This window comes from Trachurus trachurus (genome assembly GCF_905171665.1).
Source record: "Trachurus trachurus genome assembly, chromosome: 21".
Taxonomy (NCBI): domain Eukaryota; kingdom Metazoa; phylum Chordata; class Actinopteri; order Carangiformes; family Carangidae; genus Trachurus; species Trachurus trachurus.
This window is the reverse complement of record NC_139899.1, coordinates 10,565,763-10,592,438: the sequence shown is the minus strand read 5'-3', so window position 1 is coordinate 10,592,438 and position 26,676 is coordinate 10,565,763. Positions and strand designations below refer to the sequence as shown.

At 41.7% G+C, this 26,676-nt stretch overlaps 1 protein-coding gene across 2 annotated transcripts in view; it reads right to left on the bottom strand.

Annotated features, from left to right (window-relative positions):
• The window catches only part of ramp1 (receptor activity modifying protein 1), a 76,346-nt gene that overhangs the window by 26,228 nt on the left and 23,442 nt on the right, over nucleotides 1-26,676 (bottom strand). For both annotated transcript variants that reach the window (XM_083997446.1, XM_083997447.1), the window contains exon 2: nucleotides 1,530-1,665. In XM_083997446.1, the coding sequence (XP_083853572.1) occupies nucleotides 1,530-1,665 (136 nt within the window). The remainder of the gene's footprint in view (nucleotides 1-1,529; nucleotides 1,666-26,676) is intronic.

The window sequence follows — 26,676 nt, the reverse complement described above, 5'->3', positions numbered from 1 at the left end:
CGCCACCTTGCGCTGCGTCACGACACTAGAGCCCTTTATATTTTGACATGGACTAAGGAGAGAGCGATGCCAAACAGCCAAACATTTTCCATGAGGAAACTGATGTTCTTGTCCGGGAGGTCCAAACTCACAGTGGCAGAATGGTAACGCAAACAGATCTCCACAGGCTCGTGAAGCAAAAGTAGTCTGGGAGGAGGTTACTAATATCGTTAATCAGGTTTGCCCTGATACACTTAAACCGTAGCCCAGAGAAAAAAAAACAATAAACAGACCCTTTTCCCACTTATTAAGACACTCAAAAACCTATTTAAACCCTGTGTAACAAAGGTAAGTAGTGTGCACAGATCACAACATAAACAAATCAGAAACATCTCTACGTAAGGGCGCAAACTACCAATCGACTGGCTGCACTTCGCCTTGCGGCGAGAGCAGACCAGGTTGGAGTTGGCAAGCTTTTAGCACACGTTCGGCGCAGCCTTTTGGCACGAAACTATCACTGCGCCAAGCTGAATCTGTCGACACCTCCCCCTACTGCCCACCCATCTCTGCGCACCTCGGTCTACCAAATTGGCTGCGTGCGGTGTTGCGCCGGACAAAATCATCACTGCGCAGGCTGCGCCACCGCCTGGTACGGAATTAGAGCCCATAGATAGAAGATGTAGGCTGGAAAACAGAGGCCTGAAAAGGCCCTTTAGTATCCGTATTATTCAGACCTCTGCTGATGACTTCATTATTTATCCCACGACAGGCAGTGCCAGTGAGGTATGATTTTATCCACTTGAGAGTAATAATACAATTTTCCAAACCTACTGTGATGGATTAATAAAGGGCTCAAGTCAGAGGCTTGGGTTAAAGTAACTGTTAATATTTCTTATTAGGAAATCAGTGGACTATACTACAGAAATGGCTACAAAGAGTCACAATACTATTGCAAAGACAAACATATTCATCACAAACAGATGCAAAAAAAGGACACAGAACTATGACAAAAGACTAAAGATGCCATACTACCAGTTCAATTGTAACTTCCTGACCGCTCCGGTCATTTTGATGACTAACACTGGATCTGTGGTGGATTTTGAATTTTTCCTTATTCTCTTTAATGTGTTAGAATATTAGTGTTAAACTGCTGAGGAACTATGATCTGATAACCACATTTATGTGTCCTGTCCTGTGGGCTGCAGCCACTGGCCAGGGGGCGCAACCCTGAGCTAGAGAATTAAATCTTTGTGCATGCTATCTCTTTAGTCTTGTTTTTGACTCCCAACAAGCAAACCTAAACATTTCCACAGCAGATCAAATACAAAAGACACTTGAATATTTTTGGCATGTGGAGATCATTATGCACATTAGGAAACAAATTACTATGTCATTTTAGGTGATCTGTGTCCTTATGGCATTAAAAAGGATGAGGATGGAATTGCCTTATGCAAATTTAAAATAAATCTGTTGCCATTTGTGTTTGGATGCTTTTCTCTCTTTCTTTGTGTGTGTATGTGTGTGTGTGCCTGTGTGTGTGTTCTACTCACTCAACTGTGTCCTCCCAGCTACACCAGTGCCTCTGATCCAGCTCTTGCATGTCCAGTCTGAATTTGGCCAGACAGAACTCTTCAATGGCGTATTCGTAGTGGGGGCCACATCCCAGAGCTGACAGGCACTGTGACGCTGAGACAAGGGGGACGACAGACCAACGTTAGAGATCCTACAGTGTTTATAAGCTATAAATTGTTACTATTAGTTCAAACATGGCAAAGGACGTGGTACAGAACAACTCACAGAAGTGCATTATGGAGAAAAATAAACTGGCACATACGTACAAGTGCTCCTGGGCACAGGGGGATCAGATTGTACAAAGTCAGTGTTGTGTAAAAAGGACGTGTTTAGATATTATGTGTAGTGTGAAAATAAAGACAACAATTCATTAGATTTTTTGTATTTTCTTACATAAAAGCATATAATTATAAAGAATTAACTTTCATTCTCATCCACCACCACCCCCTTCTGTGATGGGATGTCTCTTATTGCTACTGAGCTACAGCCTTTCCACAAACAAACACACACACACACATACACACACACACAGACACACACACACACTGAACAGGAGAGTGCTTTAAAAACTGATGGCTTGGTCTTTTTACTCTGGAGCTGTGTGTGCTGACAGATCTCCTTGTACTTTGCTTTATTGAACAGATTTAATTTTACTTTACGGTCTACTGCAGCACTGAGGCTTAACGATGTCTCTAACATGTAAGCTGCTTTGGATAGACGTAAAATAATAAAATCATAAAAAGGAAATGTCTGATCTGGCAAACAGAGGATAAGATAAAATGACTCTTTGAAGCCTGATGGAGATGAACCCACAGCGTTCAAGTGATAATAATGGTCCATCATTACTGCTGAGAATCCCCCATGTTTTTTTTTAGCTTGACTCTAATCGGTGTTTCAAAAAAAAGTCTCTGACCAGCAACTTTAAACTCCACTAATGACCGCTTTCCCACCCCAATGAGACAGAGTAACGCCAGGAATACACTGGGAACGGCCGCGACGCAATACGTAAGTGGGGCAGAGCGGAGTATTTTAAAGGGATAGTTCACCCTAGAATGATATTTCGCTCATTATCTACTCACCCTCATGTTGACTAAGGGCTGGAAGAATTGTCAGAGTCCACCGTCCCTTCTCTGAGTTACAGGGGGTCTTGGCGTAGCAGTGCATTTCAATGCAACGGTTGCAAAGGGACACCAGAGCTCTTCGTAAAAAAACACACACAAAAAAACATCTAAATACCTCCATGATGCTCGTATGTAATGTCCGTCTTGTGCTGAAGCCCCAAATTGCGTAATTGTCCCGAAAAAAATTAAATAAGTCTATATTTTAAGCTTGTTTGTAGCGGAAGCTTCTCGAAGCTCCTCTTCCTGGTCCGTCCAAATCTCGCGTGATTTGCGCCGGCGTCAGTGCGGTTACTGCGAATCACGCGAGATTTGGACGGACCAGGAAGAGGAGCTTCGGACGCAACGCGACACGGCTTCACTGTTTGTATAATACATCCATGGTTTGTTGTTGCTGCTGTCAGCTTCACCTTGTCAAGCCTACAGTATGAGTGCACTTTATGTATCTCAACATATTTTTTTACATCCTTCCTGTTAAAATGGATTGACAGTACCTTTTTCACAGGTAATTTGCTGACTATGTAGGGTTTGCAAGTGCAGACTATATTAAATGGTATCAATTAACTGTTTAACTACACGATCACGGATCCACAATGTAAAAAAAACAAACCCCATAATGTTGCACTGCTACTGGCTTTGCCTCTGGTACATGAGACATTTATTTTAATCACTTTTAAACGTAATATATTCGTTTTATACACAGTTCTCTGTAGTTTTCTACCTGTTGGAGGGCCGCGTAGCCACGCAACGAGGAAATAAAATAGACTCGGCGCGAAAAAGAAGAGAAACGCCCGGTGGAGGAACTTCCATTGACTGAATGGGCGCGAGCTGCTGCGGGTGTCGCGCGACATACTGTACGTTTCGCGTCGCGACCGTTCCGTCAGCCATAAGGCTGGCTATTCCCCGCTGTTTGCAGTCTTTTTTTGCTAAGCTAAGCTAACCGTCTCCTGGCAGTGGCTTCATATTTAAAATATAATATAAATGAGTGTAGGTCTTCAAAAGCAAGAAAACAAATAAATGTGTTTCCAAAAATGGTGTTCCTGTAAAATATTAGAGTCAGCAGCTGAGTTTTTCACCTGACGCCACCGTTTTTCAGCTCAAGCTCAAAAGTCATGTACCTGCAGGGCTGCAAAAATAGAGGTTCCTATTCTTCAACCCTTCAACCATAACTCTGGTTTCAATCAGTCAAAAGTCACAAACAAAACTACTAGATTTTGACTTACTAAACGCTAATAAACGTTTTTGTTCCCTGGAATCTGGTGGTGAAAACCAGAGCAGTTTTAGGACCTCCCTCACTAACCTGCCACTACATGTGTCAGTGATAGTGAGATTCTGCATGAATTGTAACGTGTTTTCACAGAAAGTAAATTCACCAATAATTTGTTACTGAGACACAGACGTCACAGTAATCTACTCATCACACTTGACACTCCTTTATCATCCTCTTACACAGTCTTCCTCATCCTCCTCATTCTGTTTCCCTGCAGCATCCACTCACTGTCAACACTTTCCTCCATCTTTTATTAGTTTTGTCTTCTCATATTCCCATGGGTCTCCTCTCGCTCTCTTGTTTTACTGTATACCTGCTGCCTCTCCTTTCTCTTGTCTCAGAGAACCTGTCGACGTCTATATGCATCTCTATTCATCTCTACTCATCCCTGCTTTGCTGCATCCTCCAACCTCACAAAGGCCTGTGCCTATGTTTGTATGCTTCGGTGCAGAGCGAAGGGAGGGGGATGGAAACAGAGATGTACGGGACCATCCAGTCTGTGTCATTTTGAAGATGTGGGGATAAAAATATAAAGTGGAGCATTAAAATTATACCCAGACATCTTGTTTACATTGCATTTGCCTCCTGCTGTGACCAGAGAGGATGAAAAAAAAAAGATCAACACATCTGCACAACTCCAATCAAAGACTGAGATCAAGATCAAGTGTGTGTGTTTATGAGACACTGATATAAAGGAAGGAGCAGAAACCACAGAGTGAGAGTTTATTTTCCAGCAAATCAAAGTTTTGTCAGGTCTGCAGCCTCTTTTGTAAAACAGAATCTTCTGACCTAAACAACAAAACAAACAAAACATCACTTTCCAAAGTGACCCAGTGGAGCGTTTGATGATGTTGGCAGCTCTTTTGGTGGGTCATTCTTGTTTTTCAGTGGCTTCAATGACCCGCCAACCCTTTGGTTAAGATTTGGTACAGTTTAAGGGCCTTGTAGCCAGTTCTACTGCTAAGGACAGCGGTCGCTATCAGCATTGCCACAGGAAATCATAAACCAACCTTATGGCATAGGTATGGGAGACATACTGTATAGTTTGGGTTATTTCATATGCAGTAGTGTGAGGTAGTTGTATGTAGTCAATGTTTTACAGTGTGAAACCTTTGTGCTTATGCATAAGAATACAGTTCACAGACTGCAGTGTCGGAGGAGACGACTGTTTGAAGTAGAGAACAAAGTGAACGGTTCAACCGGATCTGGCTTCTCAGTGTGCCTGAACAACGTCACTCAGCCTCTGTGCCGGGACTCCTCACAGTGCACTGATCCAAATCTACTGCAGGTAATACACTGACTATAGATAAGTTCTTCACAACCCCGCATCAAATCATCCAATCTATAAAGACTGTGGTCATCATGGCACATAAAATCGAGTGCAGCGTTAGTTCTGGCAGGCCACGACGTCAAGCTCTAAATCAGCATCAACAGCGTAGCTGTCAACACCGAGCAGATCAGCTGATGGCTCAGCTGACTGCCCGTGCCCGCTTCCTATTGGGAAATTGCATTCAGAACGCACTATTTAAACTGCTCTAGCCCGACGTCACCTCCCTTGCTGCTGCTTCCTCTGCTGGCTTTTTGCAACCCACCTCCACCCCAGCTCCTCCAGTCATCTGTCATGAACCTCATCATTGTATCTTGTTGGTTGCTCTGCTCTGTCTGGGTTTTCTTTCCTGCTGCGCTCCCTGCTTATGCCGTTCATGATGGCTCATGAAGGGCAGGAAGGCTAAAAGTGCGAGTAAATAAAGATTATTTTGACAAAGTGGTCCTGACTGAAACATGTTTTCAGGAAGGTTTGGTAGTTGAAACAACTGAACATTAACAATAACTTGAGTTATGTGTCATTCTATTCTGTTATTGTTTTTCTGCTCTATGTCCCTGTGTTTACGTTGCATTTCACTACATGAAGCTGTGGGCTGTCTCAATAAGTGGCTCTTTTTTGTTTTTGCAAATAAATGTTATTCCTTTCGCATCTAACATAATATTGTGCTTCTCGATGTGTTGCGGCTCTGAGCCAATTGTAACACTTTTACATTTCAGATTAAGTCTGGTTACTGGATGATAACCAAGGTACTGGAAGTGTTTGATGAACTAATCACTGCAAATGTTTTTTACTGGTGAGCACAATTTCCTCTGTATGTTAAGTTTTCTCGACCAAGAAAATTCTTTAGGAAGACAGTTAAAAACACATGTTATGTATTTTACTATTTTCACTGGTGAAAGTAACTGGTTAGTACATAGTTTTGGTTTAACATTTGAAGTTAAGCTGGGTCAAATGCAGTGTTAAGTGTGTTATTGACCTGTCTCGGTTCAAGGCTGCTGCTCTGCAGAAAACCACATCATGACATTCATAATTTTCATAATTCACTAGTAACCTCATATCATATTGTCAAGCCCAGCACTGATGACCACTCAGCCATTCATAACACAAACCCTAATACAAACTTGCATCAGTTAGTTGTAAAAACATTCCTGTTGCTGTTCACTGTAAGCTATGAAACCAGGGGGTTTCCCTCTGTAATAGAGGCATTAAAATAATCTTGTTGTGTTTAAATGTGTAGAGCAGCAGTTTTATTACATTTATCCAGTGGAGCAAAAATGATGCTCAGAGCAGCCAAGTTCTTATAGAGAGAGAGAGAGAACATACAGAAGAGTGAAAAACAACCCAAATCCCTGGTGGCTGCGGAGGCCTGAAGTTGTATATCCACATCATAGATCTGTTCCATGTGAGAGACCTAATTGAACCGTGCTAATGACGGTTAGTTTGTCAGAAAGCCTGAAGGATGCGAGGAATTGCATAACGTTGAAAACATTGATTAATGAATCAGTGTTAGTGGCTGATTTTGATTTTCTTTAAACTTTTTAGTCTTTCAAATTGACATGCCATGTTTATAGATCAACATACTGCAGGATTATCAGAGAGGAAGTTGTGTTGCTGTAAACTACAGTAGTTTATTTTACTTTGCCACTTATCACAGTTATTCCAATAAAAGGCACAGCTGCCAGCGCTGGGTTAGGGAAGCAGCAAGAGCTTATCATCGGGTTGTCTTCAAGAATAAATTTACCAAGAGTAACAGAAAATAACTGTGGCTCCCAGTTGTGAGGAAACTTTTAACTGATCAAAGGGGGAAACCCCCCCCCCCAAAAAAAAACCAAACCATTTGAGATAGACAGGAAACACCTGTCTCCTTAATCATCCCTTCTACTCTATAACCCTACAGAATGTAACAATGCAACATCCCAAACAGAAAATGTTCTTTTTCTCTTCATGGATCGTCTTGTCTCGATGCCATCACATGTCAGTGAAGCTTACGTTCCTGTGAAGCAGCACATGGTGAATCTGGAGGAGAGAGCATGACCAGCTGAAAATTTTTTTCCCCATTTCCTCCTGCAACTGTGCATCGATATGGAACTGAAATGAGAAATGGCGCGACAAGACCAATTTTTTTTTATCTGAATTCAACTGGAAGCGGCTCAGGATGCACATGGGTGTCAGGGTGCTGAAGGGTGGCTCCGTCTGTGTTGCGACCCACTGCCTACTCCTCCATCATACTGACAGAGGAAGCAGAGGTCAGGTAGGCACTAGACAGTGTCAATTACTTTCATTTTGATACATTTTCCTCGAAGCTTCTCTCTCTGAACTGTGTCTCACAGCTTCTTCCATTTTTGTCCAGACATTTTTTTCTGGGAACTTTGTCCTTGCTGGGTCGGGAACATGCTGTGCATAGCCCACTGAGACTTGTCTGGTTAAATAATACATTGAATGGTACAATGCGTACACAACGCATCAATGGGTACTTATTCCTGGAAGTAGATAGTGGGTGACCTTCAACCTTGCACACGCTGCCTGCTCTCTCCTCTCTGTGGGGCCTCTCCCAGAATGCACTGCTCCTTATGTACAAGCCCACCCTGCAGCTTCAGGGGGCTGTGTGCGCTCGATGTGTGTTTGTAATTATGTGTGTATGTTTGATGGAATTGGACTATAGGCCTATTTATAGGATGTTTTGCTCTCTAATCATCATCCTATGAAACTAAGCTCAGAGAGAATATAAATATAGAATATAAATAAAAGAACCCTGCAGCAAGACAACAGGAGCTGTGTATTAGCAGCTCATTATAGGAAGAATTTCTCTATTTGCATTCCTTTCATTAGTTTATGCCGACAGATAAATATCAGATAGATGAAAGAAGCAGTCACCATATCTTTGATTAAGCCTGTCTGTGTAGCCGATGTGATGGGAATGAGCTGGTGAGTAGTGAACCGGCGTTGTACTCTGTCACTGTATCGTGTAGTTTAACAGACGAAGAAGACATTCAGGTTGGCAGTCTTGCCGTTTATTTCGGACAGTATGCGCACCTGGCAGAGGGATTAATAATACAGTCAGTCCCGGTTCCTCTCACACACATACATATACGTCTGAAAAATGTAAAATGAAAAGAAAGTGCAGGTTACCTAAAAACGTGTAGCACTAGCCATTTTGTAAACAAAAATAAGAGAAAAACACTGTCCACTTTTTATGAAAAAGGACGTGCTCGACCGTTCAGGAGCTACAGTATATGCTTAAAAAATACAACTTAAACCACCCCTTAGTATTAAAATTAAAGTTATTAATATGAAACAATGGCAGAGCTCATAGCTCATGCACCTACCAGGGAGACAGCGAGGTCCGACTGCTGCTATCCCCCGGGGTGCACGACCCTAATCCACAGGGGTGCTGCATTTAATTACCATAGGACAAACAAGTTTCAGTGTTGTGAGATGAGTTTTTACGGCAAGTGGAATCACACTACTTCTTAACTCCGTTACAAGTGCAAGTTGCTGCAGAGGTTAAACAGGTTAACTGTGTAGCGAGATGGAAGACTTTAGGTGAAATTGCACTTCACCGGGCTGGAGCTGATCTATGTATCAGTGGTGGCTGTGGTCATGATGGTACCAAAAGCAAATTAATCCACCAGCTACTGTGTCATTTGTGGTGTTTTTTTTGTGTGGACTGGTGTGATTCCTGACTTGGGCCAAACCAACCTATCAGTAAACAAAGCAGAAAAGATGCCACGGTAATAATTATAATCCATAAAAGTAACAATAAAGTATGATAATACAGCTACAATAACAGGAGAAAACTAGTTTACAAGTCATTAAAATTGGAATGCATCAAAGTGCTGAGTTTAGAGATCTAATGAGCATCTCTCTATGAAGTCATTTAAATGAGATCACCCACTGATAGACAGCTCCACTAACTTAATACTCTCCACTTTCATAAGGCTGTTGCTCCCATCAGTCTGCTCACTGTGTGATATGCTGCGGCTTAGCCTTCGAGGCCCTTAACTGTCCTGAAGTGAGCCCCTTTGTGTACACAGCTGTGGCTCAGACCCACTACGAAAAACCTTTGGCACATTGCTCTCTTGAACGCCTCAAAGCCCAGATTTGCATATTCATCATTTAGGCACATGCACATCCATACACACATATTAAGTGTTGTTTGGCAGCTGTCAGTCTGCTGTGAGCTATAGTGACTAAAAACACACTGAAACATTCTGACGTGAACACACAATACGTGACAAGCTCAAGCTCCTACACAGGGAATAGATGTGGAATGAAAGCAAATGGGTTAAAGATGAAAGATCAATGGTACAATTCAACTAATACTAAGACTATTTAAAGTGACGATTGAGGGGAATGCAGCAGGCGTGCAGCAGATGACGAGATTCGAGGCGGATCAAATGAAGGTCTAAATATAGATGAGGCGGGGGAATGGATGACACTTCACAGCGCGTTTTGACTCTGTGGAGTTCTTCAACTCAATCTTTCTTTTTTTGCACTTTAAAAACACTCGCTCTCAATTACTACATGCAAATGGTGCCATGAAGAAGTTCTTTTAACATTTTTACTGAACTCTTCAAAAGTTTCAATAGGACGGTGAAACCTTTTCCATCGCAGCTGCCGCAGCTGGAAAAGTCTAGAGTGGTTGTGTGCTCTGAGCAGAGCTACAAACACAGTCTGATTTTTAGGCACAGCATGTTTTTGCAATAGAAATAATTTAAGTACAAACTATATTTTAAATGTTACAAAACAGCTAGCAACAGCGATGGCACATAAGCAGATTTATTATCTGTCTTGTCCTGTTCTTTTAAGTCAGAAGTTGTTTTTCCCATGAATTTCTAACATGTTCCTGAGCAGACTACTATACTAAGACAAAACGGCAGGACTTGGCAATGTGAGGAAGCTTCTGAGAGAAGAAAAAAACAAACATTTTACTGCACAGTTTGATGACGCCTTGATGAAGCAGATTGTGGGCGTTTCTGTTGCGGCTTCAGCAAAGGGCACAGGAACCCCATGTGGTGCCGAAATGTATTCTCCTATCTTTTCTGCATCATGTGAACTCATCTGTTGACAACCCTGTCACTTTCTTTCAAAATCCCATTTAAATCCTGATTATTTCTCCTATAATCATCCCCACAGCCTCCACCCAAAGACAGGTCTAATAAGACAGGTGGTAAACATGCCATATAATCATACAGAGGCTTCCACATCAGACCTCAACCCTCTGTGATCTGTAATTTATTAGAGATCAGCCTATATACATACAACTGCAGCAGATATGATGGGTGTCAGATGATAAAATGATGATGATAAAAAAAGTATCTTATTCCTCCTGAACACACCCCACTCCCGAGGCTTACATTTCCAGCTCCATCCTGTTTCCCAACAACACACTGTGACAATATCACATTCTCTTCCATAAGAAAATGTTCCTGGTCTCTTTTGGAGGGAGACATTTCTGAGTTATTGGTGATAATTTAGTCTTAATCTATTCTAATAAAAATATTTTAGATATTACAGGCACACTATGAGGATTCATTCTTTGGGGCTCTTGGGTAAGAAGGTTGGGTCTTTGAGTAGATTTTACACCAATTAGGTTTTTCTTTTCTTTTCCACCATTTAGTGCAGGTTACAGGGGTTTGGTTAACCACACACCTCCAGTTTGATACTTCTCACAGTTGCACATAGAGCTGATAAGTGAGCAACATTTTCAGTCAGTTTATCAGATTTCACATGGCTCCTCATTGAGCAACAATAGACTTCATACATTTTTACATGCATAACTCTCCATACAGTAAATGCTGCTCATCCAGACTTTTTTGTGACTTTTTGTGTAAATTCTATCTCATTACCGTATAACAAACAGAAATGATGATTGTCAAAAGAAAACCAAATGTTAAATGCTCCAAAGATCCACTAAACTGCCTCATTAATAATAAACTCTCTAGCAGCTGTTCTGGCATGAGACTCATCGAGAGACACTTGAATGTGTGTCAGAGCAGTGGCAGCCTGTTGACTCATGGGTGATAAAGTCTCTTGAAATTGTTCACACGTCGCAGCCTATGACTCCTTCCAGTTTGAAACGGACACCCAGCCAACACAGGCAGGCAGATGTTGATTGTCAAAGGCTGAGACTAATTAGGCTGCCAGATCTGATGTTTGCAAATGAACTGCACCATACCCTCTGCTGCTATTCTCTCTCTCTCTCTCTCTCTCTCTCTCTCTCTCTCTCTCTCTCTCTCTCTCTCTCTCTCTCTCTCTCTCTCTCTCTCTCTCTCTCTCTCTCTCACACACACACACACACACACACACACACACACACTTTCTCTCTCTGATGATTCACACAGAAGGAAATCTTCATCGTTGGCCTTTTGATGTGAATTGTTTTTGACCACAGCTAGCCTATCACCCAATCCATCACCAATCTGCCCACTTCCTTGACTTTTCAACACTTTTTACTCATAAATTATCTTAATTTATGAAGTGGTAGAAGAGCGAGTGAAAAGGAGAGGTCTGTGAATCTGCCCACCTCTGACAGCTCAATTTAGATTCTGTAAAGTTACACAGGTTTGCTGCATATTTTAAAAAACCCACACAGCTCAGATCTTCCAGTACTAACTTTACGGTCTATTTGATGTTCAGGCAGACAAAACTCTGACTGAATGCTTTCAGCACTTCAGATTAAATTTGCTATCGTAGTCTTTCATTTCGGAAAGACAGAATCAGGGCATGATTCCATTTGACACATTCAACATGTCATCAGTAAATTAATTCTGTGTGTAGATTATGTATGTATTAGCATGGGACAGCATGGTGAGACTAATCAACTGTCCTCTAATGTATAAATGTCCTTTCTTTTGGGTTTGGAAAGGTAAACTACTCACAAAAAGTTAGGGATATTGGGCTTTGGGATGAAATTTCAGAATGCACCTAAAATGAACCTTTACAGGTGAACTTAATTTGACCTTCTCTAAACTTTTGAATGCACATGACCAACTGTTCAATGTTTCATAACATGCTGTTCTCTGACAAGGTGATTAACCACAAAAAAATCACAACAAGTGTCTGATCCATGAATCAACCACTAAATGTTCTGCTTCAATGACAGTTTGTATTGAAACAGTCCTCTTCATCCTGCTGTTCACGTTTTGATATCATGAGACCAAGACGACACCTAACAATCCATCAACAGTACCTGGACATGTGGAGGGAAGTGTCCACTGAGCTGAGAGTGTCACAGAGAGTGTCACAGACCTATGGTCACAGTGTCATCAGCAGGTTGAACAGAGACACAGAGAGACTGGATGAGTCACAGAAAGACAGAGAAGTGGACGTCCTTTGGCCACATGACCACTTATTGAGACACTGACATTTTTTCTTGTGGTATACCCATCACTGTTGTTCGCTTTTGTTTCAATAAATTGTATAAGATGAAGAACTTACCATTCCATACTTCTACCTCCCTTATTATATAATGTCACTGTAGCATCAACCTTTTCCATTTTCCATTAAATGCCCCTGAAAGTTGAATATCCCTAACTTTTTTTTGTAGTATATTTTGACTATGACCAACATTAAAGTTCAACAAAGAAAAGGACTTGGGACTTTGACTCCTGAGGACATTTAACTGTAACAATACAGTATGTTTTTGCAATGAATGGGAAATACTGAAAGTCACTGCCTCATTTTCCTGTTTTAGTGCTACATGAAAATACATATCCATCCTGCCCTAGAATCGTGTCAAAAATGCCCCTAACCCCATGCTCCCCACTCACCCCAAGTCCTGTTGATCCTGTAACACTTTTCTTCTGTACTAATATTGTTTTGCTCACTCACAGTTTTCACTCGCTTCTCTCTTTTCCCCATCGTCCTCATCACAACTCCCACAGAGTTCCTTTGAATTTCTATGTCTATTGTGGCGTGTTCCTCTGAATAATGTTCACTTATGCAAGAGGCACAGATATTTTTGCCCTACACTTCTCACTAAAATGTTCTGCAGCTGTCTGCACTGTGAGCTAACAACAGAACACAACAGTTTTATTCATTTGTCCTTTGTAAAACACTTTATTCCATTGCATGGGTATTTCCACATTATGTAAAAGTGGGGCTAGTGATTGTTGAGCTGTGTAACTTATTGCTGAAAGGTCATGTATAAATCATGTCTGGAAAGGAGGATGAAAATTATGTGCTGTTGTTTCTTGCATTCTAGCCAGCTTTATTATTTCCTCGGGCATCTGTACAGTGGTATCATGTTTTCTTTGTATAAGCGCAAATTTATCTTCTTAGGGATCAGCACTCATGAAAAATATGGATTTTTTTTAATGTCTTCTGTTAAAGAGTCAAATACTAAGAATACTGTAACACCACTGTGAACTATGTCACTCCTCCTTCAGGAGGAGAGACACATGGATTAAGTTACCTTTGGACAGAGCCACATGACTCGTTTCCCCAGTTTCCAGTCTTTGTGCTAACCTAAGCTAAGTGGCTGCTGGCTATGACTTAATAAGGCACTGGTATCAATCTCTTCATCTAACTTTACATCAGTGCCTCCTGGGCTTTTACATTTCTTTCCTGCTTGGTAATCCTTCCTTGGTGTTTATACCCAGGCCAACTTTATCACAATGTGTGTGTAAAGAGACTCTGTGGCCTGAAATATTTACACAGTGCAAAACAGAGCAGCTGCGTTAACTGCACCACAACAACGACCTGTGAGCATTTAAATGATTGGGGTCTGAATGTTCTCTCAGCAGGTACACTGATCAATCAGCCAGAGAACTTGACACTCTGTACTCCCCTGACCTAAATCATAGGACAAAGCAAGCAACACAGAAATGTCAAAGTCATTTTCTTTTCGTCAATGGGCTGTAATGGTGTGAAAATTCAAAATGCCAACCCACAAAGGCTGCCTCTACACACACTCACTATAATCGGTTATTTTACCTGCTGCTGATTATCAAATCCTACCTAACAAATGACAGCAAACCCAGTGAACTGCTAATACATCAAAAATCAGCTGCTTATCTCAGATGGAGACAAATCAGGTGAAGCCAGATCTCCATCCTCTTTGTTGAGCTCGAGGTGCATGTCTGATGAACTGGGGATGCACTGCTGCTGAAACGCCAGCAGCAGTGCATCAGCTGCCGTCGTTACATCTTATTACACTTTTACCTCTCACGCTGTCACTCACGTTCACATACAAACAAATTAATGCTTTCCTCCACCTCTCTGCTGTCTGCGTGTGCGTCCTTAACCAGACAGCTGGAGACCCAGTGGGTATACGCTTCACTTGGGACTAACATCCCTGAAAGTATTCACATAATTAAATACAGAGACGGAGAGAATGATTTTCCTCAAAACACGTCTCAAAATGAGCAGTTTATCCCCTTAATCTGTCAGCTTTATTGCCTACCACAGCACACACACATTACTCCATGCTCTATCAATGACACAGCGACCTGAGATAGCCATGAAGCTTAACAAGCCCTTCTCTCGCCCACAGGTACTCTCCGTGTTGTTATTAAAGCCCAGAGCGTGCTTCAGTGCAATGTGTCATTGCCTCTTCAAAAGCAGCAAATAAGCCACAGAATTTAAATCCAGCCTGGAGCTACCTGGCTGGCCTCATCACCAGAGCAGATACAAAGAAATACTCACAGCAAGGCTGCTAAAAGAGGCTGCATCAGCTTGTGCAGTCAAAGTGTTTTTCATCAGACGATTTGTCTTGCAGTGCTTTTGATTTAAGGATTTTAATGATGGTTGTATTTTGGCCTGGGGAGGTCAAATTTGCCTTTTTATCATTACCTCATTACTCGGCTTGACATTGGCTTCATGTTTGCTGTTCTCAGTTCAGTTTGTTCTAACCAAATCACTGGTGACCTTTTGACATCCGTGACACTTAACAATAAGGCAATGTTAGCTACACAACTGCTCCATTACAGGTTGAAGCTGCAAGTTTGAGCTGCAAGTGTGTAGGTGTGCCGATCAGCTCACACACATGATCACCTCCTTTCTCCTGCTGCTAAACCGGCCTGCACTCTCAGCTCATGAACCAGCCTGCCATTCAGTACTCCCATTAAAATGGCTTGTTCTCCCTGCTGTTCCTGTATAAGGCCCAGACTGAAGCTTCCTTCATCAGCTCTCGTTGACTGACTGATTCCATTTCCATGTTTTTCCATATTCCATATTTCATGTTGTAAACTGTTTTCCTTTTCTGTATTGACCCCTTGCAGCTACGTCACAATTAGAACGTTACGCGAGAGGCGACGCCATGACGGACGGCAGAAAGTGCTCAGTGATAATGTACTGTGTATGGGTGCCGTCCAACAATGTGGCTCGATCACTTCACACTACAACCTTACAGCATTATCACTTATTTTAAATAGAATATCTACTCATCCGTTGCAATAATCCGTTTGTTTTTTTGTTATTCACCGTAGAATATCTCAGTTTTCTGTGCTTTTTCCACTGCTAAGGAGCTATAACGTCAGTCAGTGCCACACTCCCCATACAGCAGCTGCTGCTGTCTTTGCTGCTGCTAACTACAGTTAACAGACCTGGAAAGTAAAACCTGGTCCGACCCGTGGGTGTTGAAGACCTGACCCGACGTCTGTATAATTAGTGATCATTCTCTGATTAAACCCGGCTGAAAAATAAAAGAAAACAGGAAGCCGTCTTCGTTGTAATCGCCGCGATCCGCCGGCGGCAACTACGTTGTGACGGTGCTATGTTTACTACGAGCGTTAGCTGTTGTTAGCCACAGCATGTAGCTCAGCTAGTTAGCTTCAACTGTGTTTACATCGACTATACACTGTAGATAAACTAACTTATAATGGCATCGATAACGTGTCTGTATATCTTTGCACTGGTCCTGTTGCTCATGTAACCCCGCTGCCAGTGGCCAGCCCTGGTTCTTAGCTCTAGCCCAGCAAGGAGTTGGTGCTTCAGACCAGTTTTAAGAACCAATAACCAGTTTTTAAGCGATGGAAAAGCAAAGAACCGGTGCTAGTCAGGCTCTGGCTCCGAACCAGCACTGGAACCAGCTCAGTGGAAAAGGAGGGAAACCCTACAACCCCGGTATGTCATAAAACTATAACGCGCCCATTCAATTACATTGACGTTCACTGTTCTTTTGCCGTCCATCATGGCGTCCGCAGCTACCGCGAGTGGAACGTGACGTCACGTGCAAGGGGTCAATACAACATCTATTGCACGTCTGCCTGTCCTGGATGAGGGATCCCTCCTCTGTTGCTCACCCTGAGGTTTCTCCAATTTTTCCCTGTTGGGTTTTCTTGGGAGTTTTTCCTTGGATGTGAGGGTCTAAGGGCAGAGGATGTTGTTATGATGCTGTGTAAAGCCCTTTGAGACAAACTGTAAAAATTGGCTATACAAATGAAATTCCCTTACCTTGCCTTTTTACATCTGTCGTATACAAACATTAGGGACATCCTGTCTCAAAAAGCAGCATTTGACCACTTATGTGAATATAATTAACACAAATGTTTACATGATCACTTTAGTTTTTGACATACAACATTAAATGAGAACACCGTGTCCAAAGTTGGTAACATCTTGACCAGTCAACCACCAAGCACACTGCAGGCTGTTACAGGATAAAACTTGACCTCCCCGCTACTGAGGAACACAAAGGTGCAATATAAACCAAAATGGTATCTCCAGCTTGTACTTAAATGGAATACTAAACAATTCAAGGTAGGTTTCAATGCTTTTGTTCTGCTACAGTAATTCCTTATTACCTAGAGTCTTAACTTCTCCGCATCGACTCCCTGTTAAACCCAATACATTAGAAAATAATTTAAAATCCTCCTCCTCATCTTCAAAGCTCTTAATGACCGAGCTCCATCGTGTCTTAAAGGGCTCATTATCCCAACAGAACAGGTTCGTAGAGTTTCCAATGCAAGGCAGAGCCTTCAGCTATCAAGCTGCACTCCCATGGAACCAGATCCCAGTCTGGGTTCAGGAGGCAGACATCCTCTCTGCATTTAAGATTAGACTTCAAACTTTACTAGTTGTAAAAGTTTAAGTCAGGGCTGGCTCAGGTGAGCCCAGATCCACCCCTTATTACCTAGACTGCTGGGGGAACTCATGAGAGGATAAAAAATGATTACCCAACAGACAAAAGACATCATCAGAGTTCAGAGGGAAAAGAGCTGGTGAATAAGTACAATGCTGATGTGTTATTTTATATGACAGCTGCTGCTGCTTCTGCATGTCACCAACACTTCAGATCAGATATATAGTTCAAAAGAAAAAGCACAGTATGTGGCCAGATTTCGTTTCCTCCAGAGCTCTGCCGTGATATTCTACCTGCTTAATCTTACCTGTATCTTGCCATGTGCAAACCAGGCGGCAAATAGCTAGTAGAAACAACCTCCACCTTGTAATGTGCTACCTGCTGATGTAACTCCTCAGTCAGTGTGCCCACTGCTCCAATGTCAAGGTGTGAATTACAAAGAAGAAACGTTAAGTCAGTGCATTACATAATGCAATTTGTCTCCCCACAACTGTGACATTTAAGAAAGCTTTGACTGTTTAATGACGTGCTGCTTTGTAAGTTGGCAAGATGAGCCATGTGATGGTATTAAGAGCAAATGACTTGAACTGGTGATTCATGAAGAAGTGAAACCAGAGATACTGGATTGTGACTTGAGTTGTCTTATAAGCAAATAAATGAAATCAGAATATGAGAGTGGCAGTTTTTACACTGTTCATAGAAATAGTCTGTCTTGTCCTAAGCTTAACTCACTGGCTGCGATTTACCTCGTCCAAAGCTAGATTTGGGGCACTTGGGTGCTTCAGTGAAGGCATGAGTCATAGCTAGGTGGTTAGCATATTAACTTCATTTGAAGATGTGATGGAAATAGAGGCAACGCAATGTTGCTGTTGTTTCTCACTGGTGACAGTGTTTGGTAAATAAAGAATGACGTTGGATGTTTAACTCACGACAACAACCCTGGTGAGTGAACAGCTGTTCATGCCAGTGGTAACGGTAGCTAGGCCTACATAGCCACTGCTACGTGCTAAATATAGCACCTTTAAAGTGGTGAGAGGCAAGTAGATTTTTCATAAATTCTTTAAAGACAACGATTGCTAATTATGGATTGTCACTTTCATGCTGCATATAACCACAGCATGAGTCACACCACAGCTTCAGAGAAGAAAACGACTACATTAAAGTTAGAGGGAGACTCATTACCCAGTATTTAGACACATTATGACTTATAAATATGCATGTTGCTCTCAGGGCGAACAGCGAAAGAAAGAGGGACAGTGAGAGAGTGTATCATCCATGATACCCATATGACATCATGGGCAGCAGCAAGAAGCGTGGGTGATATAAAAAGATAATCATGGTGAAGATGACACACTGCATGCAGAAATGTTAATTTGTTGACATCCAAGATCTACAAGACATCTCCTCGTACATGAGACAGAGGAGTGTGTAAGTAACCTGTTTCCTACTCTCATCTTTCATTAAATGTATTTTATGAATCATGTTTTGATCACAAAGATGGAAAGAAAAACACTTCAGGGAAACTTTGTGATTGCCATATTGTGGATTTAGTCTAACAGTGCAGTTGAGACATGAGGTATTACAGAACACAATCTCCCACACTCCCTATATGAACTGTGTTTGTCCTTAGCATTAAGCAACTCACTGACAATTTTCTGCTGAGAGCAGGCCTGAATTTCCTGCTGGAATAATAACTAAAATGCAAATATAATGTTGCTTTGCATGAATAATTGAATGTGTATAAATATTGGGCAGGTTAAGATAATGTGACACAAGGGGAGAAAGCAGTGGAAAATAGATGGGCCATGTATGCCCTAAATAATCACAGAATCTGTTGATTACCATGATTAGATAACACATGCCTGAAGCTATACAGAGGTGTGTCAGCATTTGTAGTGGGACGATGAAGTTGTTTTCGTGTTAAACCTAAAATTCAATGTCGCTGATTTGAGAAGTATTTAAGAAATGTTTGTTTGTTCTGGATCAAATCTGGCTCTGTTTCTCTTTCAGGAAATAACAGGCCCTTCCAGACTTATCAGACAATATTGAATGTCCGGGCGACAACAATAAATGACTGCATGACTGCATGCTTTCTCTCATATCAATATGACCTGTGGAAGCAAATGATATTTTTATCACAGGGATTAGGCCTGAGGGACGGTTAGCTATCCAATGTAAAACCACTTTAATGACATTTATAATTGATTTGGTCTTTAATAAAAGTAGATAGAGAGCAAGAGAGAGAGAGAGAGAGAGAGAGACACTGGTGTTTTCTAATTGGTTTGACAAATGCCTCTGTGGAGCGGGACGTCCCTCTAGAACAACAGAGGCAGAGCTATAGAGAACATTAAGAGTGAGCTGGTTAGCTGAGACCAGCTCAGTCCTATCTCTGTATCTGTTTATATCTCTTGTCTGCTCTGTCTCCAGTGAAACAGAGAGAATAGAAGCTTCATTAGCATACCATCATTATAGACAAAGAGCATTTCCCCATGTGTGAAAATTAAAAATAGGACAGAGACAGCGTGAGACGTTTTTTTAATTAACACCACTCACGAGTACATTTCTTGTGCTGTCACTATTTGAATAAATGAAGGCCAAGGTGGTTAAACTCAGACACACCAAAAGTGGAGCTTGGATCCAATGGAGGAAGCAATCATTTCAGTCAGTAACCACCTACTGTACCTTTAGTATGCTGCTCAACAGTTTACTTTTTGAAGGTGTTGGTGGAAGTTTTGCTTCTATGCTTGATTAGATGTTGGTTTTTGCAAGAACACTTGGTGAGAATTTTTTTGTTTGCCTGAACTCAGAGGTTGGAAAACCTTTTTCAAAGAGTTGAAGTACAGTGTTCACTATGTCTAATCATGCTATACGATGTGAAAACTGTTTGAAAAGAGTTTATGAGTTACAATTTCTTTAGTTTTACACCTCTTTTCGGTTTGTGGCAAAGTCTGGTCTAAATTATTATGTGAATAGATGCAATGGAAATATGTTGAATTAAAAACTTGCTGGAGAAAAAAATGCTGGAGCTTCTGCACTCCAGCATTTAGGAAACAACAATTACCGTTTATCTAGGCACTGCTATTTGATCATCTTCTCAGACTCTAACACCATCATCCACACACTGCACTGATTTGGGATAATTTACACTCCAAAGTAATTCTAATATAGCTAGAGTGATTTCATTTTTTGAATGTGTCTCCAATCTGTGCTCACTCATGCTTTTTCCTTAAATTACAAAATAGCCCATGTAATCAGCCATTTTATCCAAATGAACTCTGAAGTATAGTTTAAGAGGCTAAATAGCCAAGACTCTTTAGGGGAAATTGTGACATGGGTGTTTTTGTCTATTACTTATTTTCATTGGAAACACTCTGTGGAATCATTTAGCAGTTGTGCAATGAAAATTAATTTAACATTTTTTTTATATGGCCTGCCTTCATTATTTCTTCTTTCAAACAGGCTCGGTAATAAATGTTGGGTTCAATGTCCTTTCTTTCCCTTTGATTAAAGCATCATGTACAGTACACACATACACAGGTCTGAAAACGCCTTTCTACATTATATATTATATTATTATACACATATAAGATGCTGCAAACAGACACCTTTCCCACCCTGACACATACACACACCAACATATGCCTTTTCCATCCTCACAAACACACTGTGCATTGTGACAATTACTGAATAGGTGGTGTGTGTGTGTGTGTGTGTGTGTGTGTGTGTGTGTGTGTGTGTGTGTGTGTGTGTGTGTGTGTGTGTGTGTGTGTGTGTGTGTGTGTGTGCCTGCATCATCTATCTCTGTCAAGTTGAATCTCATCCATCACCAGCTAATCATTATAACAGGCAGAGCTTTCAGCACAGACAGAGGTCTGCCCTCACGCTCTCCAAACGGTAATAGCATATAATTAACGCAGATAGAAAGACACACAACTATAAGATGAGCTGTAAGACCACTGTTGAACCTTATCTACAAAGACCAGTCAACATGTTTATCTGTGATAAATTTAGCCATTTAACGTACATTTGTCCATCTTCCTTTTACAGCGCAATTACACATTTAAATTGGCTAATAATCAAGTAAAAGTTCTGTTAAGCCAGGAACACACCGACCCGACCGTCAGATACAGTCGGACAACGTCGGACAACATCGGGTACGCGTCTGTTTGGTGTGTTCAGCTGCGTCGGGCCCGATTCGACATGCACAGTCAGGGAGCGTCGGCTGTCGGGGGATTAGACTCGTCGGGTACTCTGATTGGCTGTGTGCTAGATATGGCGATTCTGATTGGCGGTGCCATAGCGAATCAGCACGGTGTGTGGGAGGGACGGAAGTGACCATAGTAAACAAACGGTGCTCCTTACTTTTTCCCTCCTGCGATGTCTTCGGGCAATAACGAGCCCGAGAGCAGCGCACCATCGCAACACGACCATCAGCTCAGCCAGAGCAATCATTTTTCTGCCAAGCTTTATTTTCCAAAACGTCTTCTCAAAACTAATAACAAGCTAATGTTGTGTGCGCTTTGTTTTTAATCTCCATGGTTTCTCCATTACGGCATTTCCTGTTTTCATGTTTCAGATTACTGGCACGAGACTAGCGCTGCCCGTTGTTGGGAGACTTATTGCATCTCGCGCAAACACAGAACATACAGGCTGCTGTGTAGTCGGCAGTAGTTGGGGCCGTGTGTTTCACTGCTTCCTTTCTCCCAACTGTGTCCGAGGAGAGGCGACGTAGTCGTCTGATAAAGGCCATCGGCCAGCGTCGGTGCGGTGTGGGGGCCTTTAGACAAAACACACAGAACCAGATCAAGCCCAGGCTGAGAGAAGCATCAGCATTGTGCTGTCAAAAGCCTCTTTTCTTGAATCTGACACACTTCAGACCACTTGACCTCTGGGATAAAGGTGTGTTCTTTTTCAACCTAATGAAAAGTGTGACCTGCATAAATTAAACATAAAACATTCAGATGGCTTCAAGGAACAAGGTTGAATAGTGTGATGGAAATGAAAAAGAAAATGATTTTTTTGCCATGGCGTTCACAAAACAAAGCATGCTCCCCCATCATCATCATCACAACAAAAACACTCCTGAAATATGTGGTTTTGAATGAAAACAGGGGTGGCTGCCATACAATTTGAAAACATTTTGTCTTTTCACAGGTTGAATTAAAACTTTGATGATCCCAAACTGTTCAATGCACCATTATCTGATCAAAACGTGTCTAATAGTCGCGGTATAGCCTACTCTATGGTGGTCGAGGGGTGCAAGAGCACGACCCATGTTGGCATATTATACCTGAACCGCTGATTGCTGGTTCAACTCCCAGTCAAGATGATCATTCCCCCAGTCTCTCTCCCTGCTTTCCTATCTCTCTACACTGTCCTGTCAAATACATGCAAAAGACACCAAAAATGTGCCTGTCTTTTAGTCTATGAATAAATATGCCTAAAACTTAAGCGATTCTTACCAGCCTCAGCTATATTATGTAAGGGATAATGTATAGTTTGGAGGTTGTTATGGAGAAATAAACCCCGACAGGATGTATGGTTTCATACTTCCTGAAGGGGTTTATTTCTCCATTACAACCAACAAACTATACATTATCCCGCTTATTACACGGTTTACAAGTAAAATAATTAATTTCAAACATAATGTTGATCAAAACACGACTTTCATCGATTTTTAATAGCATCATTTAGCAAATCTGCATGTGCGGTCACGTCTGCTGTTTTACCGAGTCTCTCGTCATGCATTTGAAGCCTTTGATAATCAATCAGTGGATCGATGGATTACCATACATGTTACGATGTGTGTATTTTGTGTAGTCGTATCTGTCATAAACAAGAGATTACGGGTTACGGGGTGCGTTTGTGTCGCATAGTCGAGGTGCGACCGAGACAAGAGGAGAGCTGTGACACAGCGGGACAGAGGCTCTGATCAGCAGGTTTGGTTTACAGCCACGATGAGGAAGGAGCCTCCACTCTCCCTGTTACAAGTTACACGTCATTTATCTAACATCACAATTAGTCCGAATCTGTTTAATGACGGTAAAAATTAAACATAAGGTAAATATCCTGCATAGTTTCTCTTTTCTGTGCTCCTCTGATCCCTAGCAACGGTCTGTTATACTTGACGACGGTCATTATACAGAAATAACGGACCACAGAATGCAGCGATGGACCAATCAGAGAGCAGCATTCAATAGAGCTGTGTAATAACTACTGTTAAATAGCTAAAAGGCTAAACTACTGTAAGAGAGTTCTACCTTGATCCAGTAGCTGAAAATGTAGCTAATTTGTGGCCCATTGACACATCACACGAAAAGACAAGAAAATGCAACAGTTCACTGATCTACTAACCACTTCCACAATAGGTACAAGAAAAACCAACGCTTTGTTAAAAAATTTAGTCTGAACACAACAAGGCATTAAAGGGATAAATTTCACTCATTATCTACTCACCATCATGTCGACTAAGGGCTGGGAGAATTTTCAGAGTCCTCCGTGCCTTCTCGGAGTTACAGGGGGGGGGGGGGGGGGGGGTCTGCGCAGCAGTATTTGTCCATATAATGGTTGTGAAAATACCTCCATACTGCTCGTCTGTAATGTCCCTCTTGTATTGAAGCCCCGGCATGAGAAATTGTTCCGCCGGTGACACAGGAAGAGCAGTGAACTGAGACACTGGAAGCTTCCACTACAAACAAGCTTAAAATATAGACTTATTTAATTTCTTTCGGAACAATTTCTCATGCCGGGGCTTCAATACAAGAGGGACATTACAGACGAGCAGTATGGAGGTATTTGGATGTTTTTTGGTGTGTCTTTTTGGACAAAGAAAAGTGAGCACCATTCACACCCCCCCCCCCCCCCCGTAACTCAGAGAAGGCACAGAGGACAGAGGACTCTGAAAATTCTCACAGCCCTTAGTCGACAAGAGGGTGAGTAGATAATGAGTGAAATTTGTGAACTATCCCTTTAAGAAAGTAGGCCTCCACCTAAATAACTAAATAACTGACTACAGAAATATAGTAAAATAGAACAAGCAGCAGTGATGTATAAAAGTTAATTTAAGACAGAACATTTCAGAGACCAGGCACAGAGGGACATGTTTATTCACACCAAGTAACGACAGAATCACAAGTGTCGATCGATGTTTCAAGCCTTGTGAGGAATCATGACACTGGATCTGAGTGAGTGAAATTACAAATATGTGTGTGTGTGTGTGTCCATGTTAGAGTGAGAGAAGCTGACAGAGGAAGAAAGGAAAAGGAATATACAGTACAAAGAGACAGAGAACACAAAACAACAGAACACATCTGGAAGGCTTTAGAAAGAAGACAAAGGGCATCACGTATACACACACGCACACGTACAGTCTCACACAAATGCATGTCACAGGCACACACGTATCTCTCTTGATTGGCTGTAACAAGCAGATGCATGCACACGGGCAGTGAAACACACCCACAGAAAGAGCAGGTTTGATTGGAGATGAGCAGGGGGTTGGTGAAGCCACTGAGGTGAAGCAAAGGGTTATAGTCCTGTCAGGATCATTTTGAGAGCAAGGACAAAGATGGAAATGAGATTCCTGGCCAGGGAAGTCAAAACACACACATTCTATTATTACTATACCTCCACAAAACATGAAGGCGTTCTAATGTGAGGACCTTATTTTGGGAACATTAGTTTGCACAGAATTTTTTATTTTTTAATATTAAATGTGTTTGGGGTAAATCCAGGACATGTTAAGTCCAAGTTAACGAGCCATGAGAAGCTGCTTTTCTCCGCTGGGAAGTCTGGTGGAGCGCCGACAGTGCAGCACATTAATGTCCCAGCACACGCACAGTAGCAGAGCAGCTCCTCAGTGAGTGTGTGTGTGTGTGCGTTATCACAGTTAATGCTGCAGTTTGCCACCCCTGAGTGACTTAAGTACAGTACAGTTAACGGTGTGTTACATTTAATGCCATGACAGAGTGAAAAAAAAAAAAAACTTGGTCATACGCATAGGTCACTTTTCAGCTCGGCTCGCTTATGGCATCAGCAGCAACCAAGTGTGAGAGACACAGCCTGAGAGTGTGGCTGGCAGCTGATATCACAAGTGTGGGGTCAACATATAAAACGGAGAACAGAGTGTGGCCTGTAAAGTCAGGGTTGGGGATGGTTCACAGGATATAACTGAACCAAACTCAGCTTATAAATACAGCAAAATATGCCCGAAAAAAAAAAATCTAAATATGAACTGTGATGGAAAACTTAAAAGTTTCAACATTACGAACCACCAAAACCATTTTTTTTTTTACATTACAGATCAATCCACAAACACATGCACAAATAAACCCTGCTCTTCTCAGTCTGACCTTGCAGGGAGAAGGATTTACCAAAGGAAAGTGATTAGTTATAGCTAGATGGATGATGATAGATGGATCATTCATCCAATCATCTGCTAAGTATTTTTTTGAAACAGTCTCCAAACAAAACACTTCCCAGATGGTTGTGTGTAACACACCATCTGCCAAGTCAGGTTAATTGGCACGTAGATTGCTCTAATTAATTGTAAACTGCAACGTATAAAAGCCGTTTTCTGTTTATTTACGCTGTCACTCACTTGCATGACAAGCTAAAAGGTGACTTCACATTTGACCTTTGACCTCAATGCACACATTTTTCCATCGATGGTGTCAAAATCTAAATTGATTCCTCCAATGGTCCAGTTCAGCTGGATACATCTCCATTGTATATTAGCTATGAGAACAACATTTTCCATGAACAACAGCACTCAAGAGCCAGTGTGAAACCAGAACCTCCAGGTTTTGATCCAGCCAGAAGTATAAAGACGTCAGACTTGTACCAATCCTAATAAAGTGGAGCATAAACAGACCACTGCATTTGCTTTTAACCCCATTTTATTTCCCTGACAGACAGATGAAGAATTGAAAATGCTGAATGAGAGATTGTGCTAGGTTACAGAAATGAGCAGAGCAGAGACTCGCCCAGAGCTCACATCAGGACCTTAGATTTCTGCATCGAAGTGACACTGCTGGAATAGGATCAGCCTGCTGCTGCCTTAAGACTGAATTTTCTAACAACTTAATGGTGTCAAAATTTTGAGAAGGGTCAGATCAATACAGCTCATGTAAAAAAGTGGCAACCACAGCTCAGCATATGCAAACACAAACAGAGACATTTTAACACTGCTGAGTGTGTGACTGTGTGTAGACAGACACTGACACAAAATAGATTTGTAAAGGACTTGATAACATCAATTTGGTAAACATGTAGTGAGCTAACTGGTGCTTGACAATAATGATAACTACCTGTTGGAAAAGAGCGTGCATGATCTCAGCTTCAGCACATTCCTGGTGAAGAAATGTTGATTTAAAACCAAAAACTG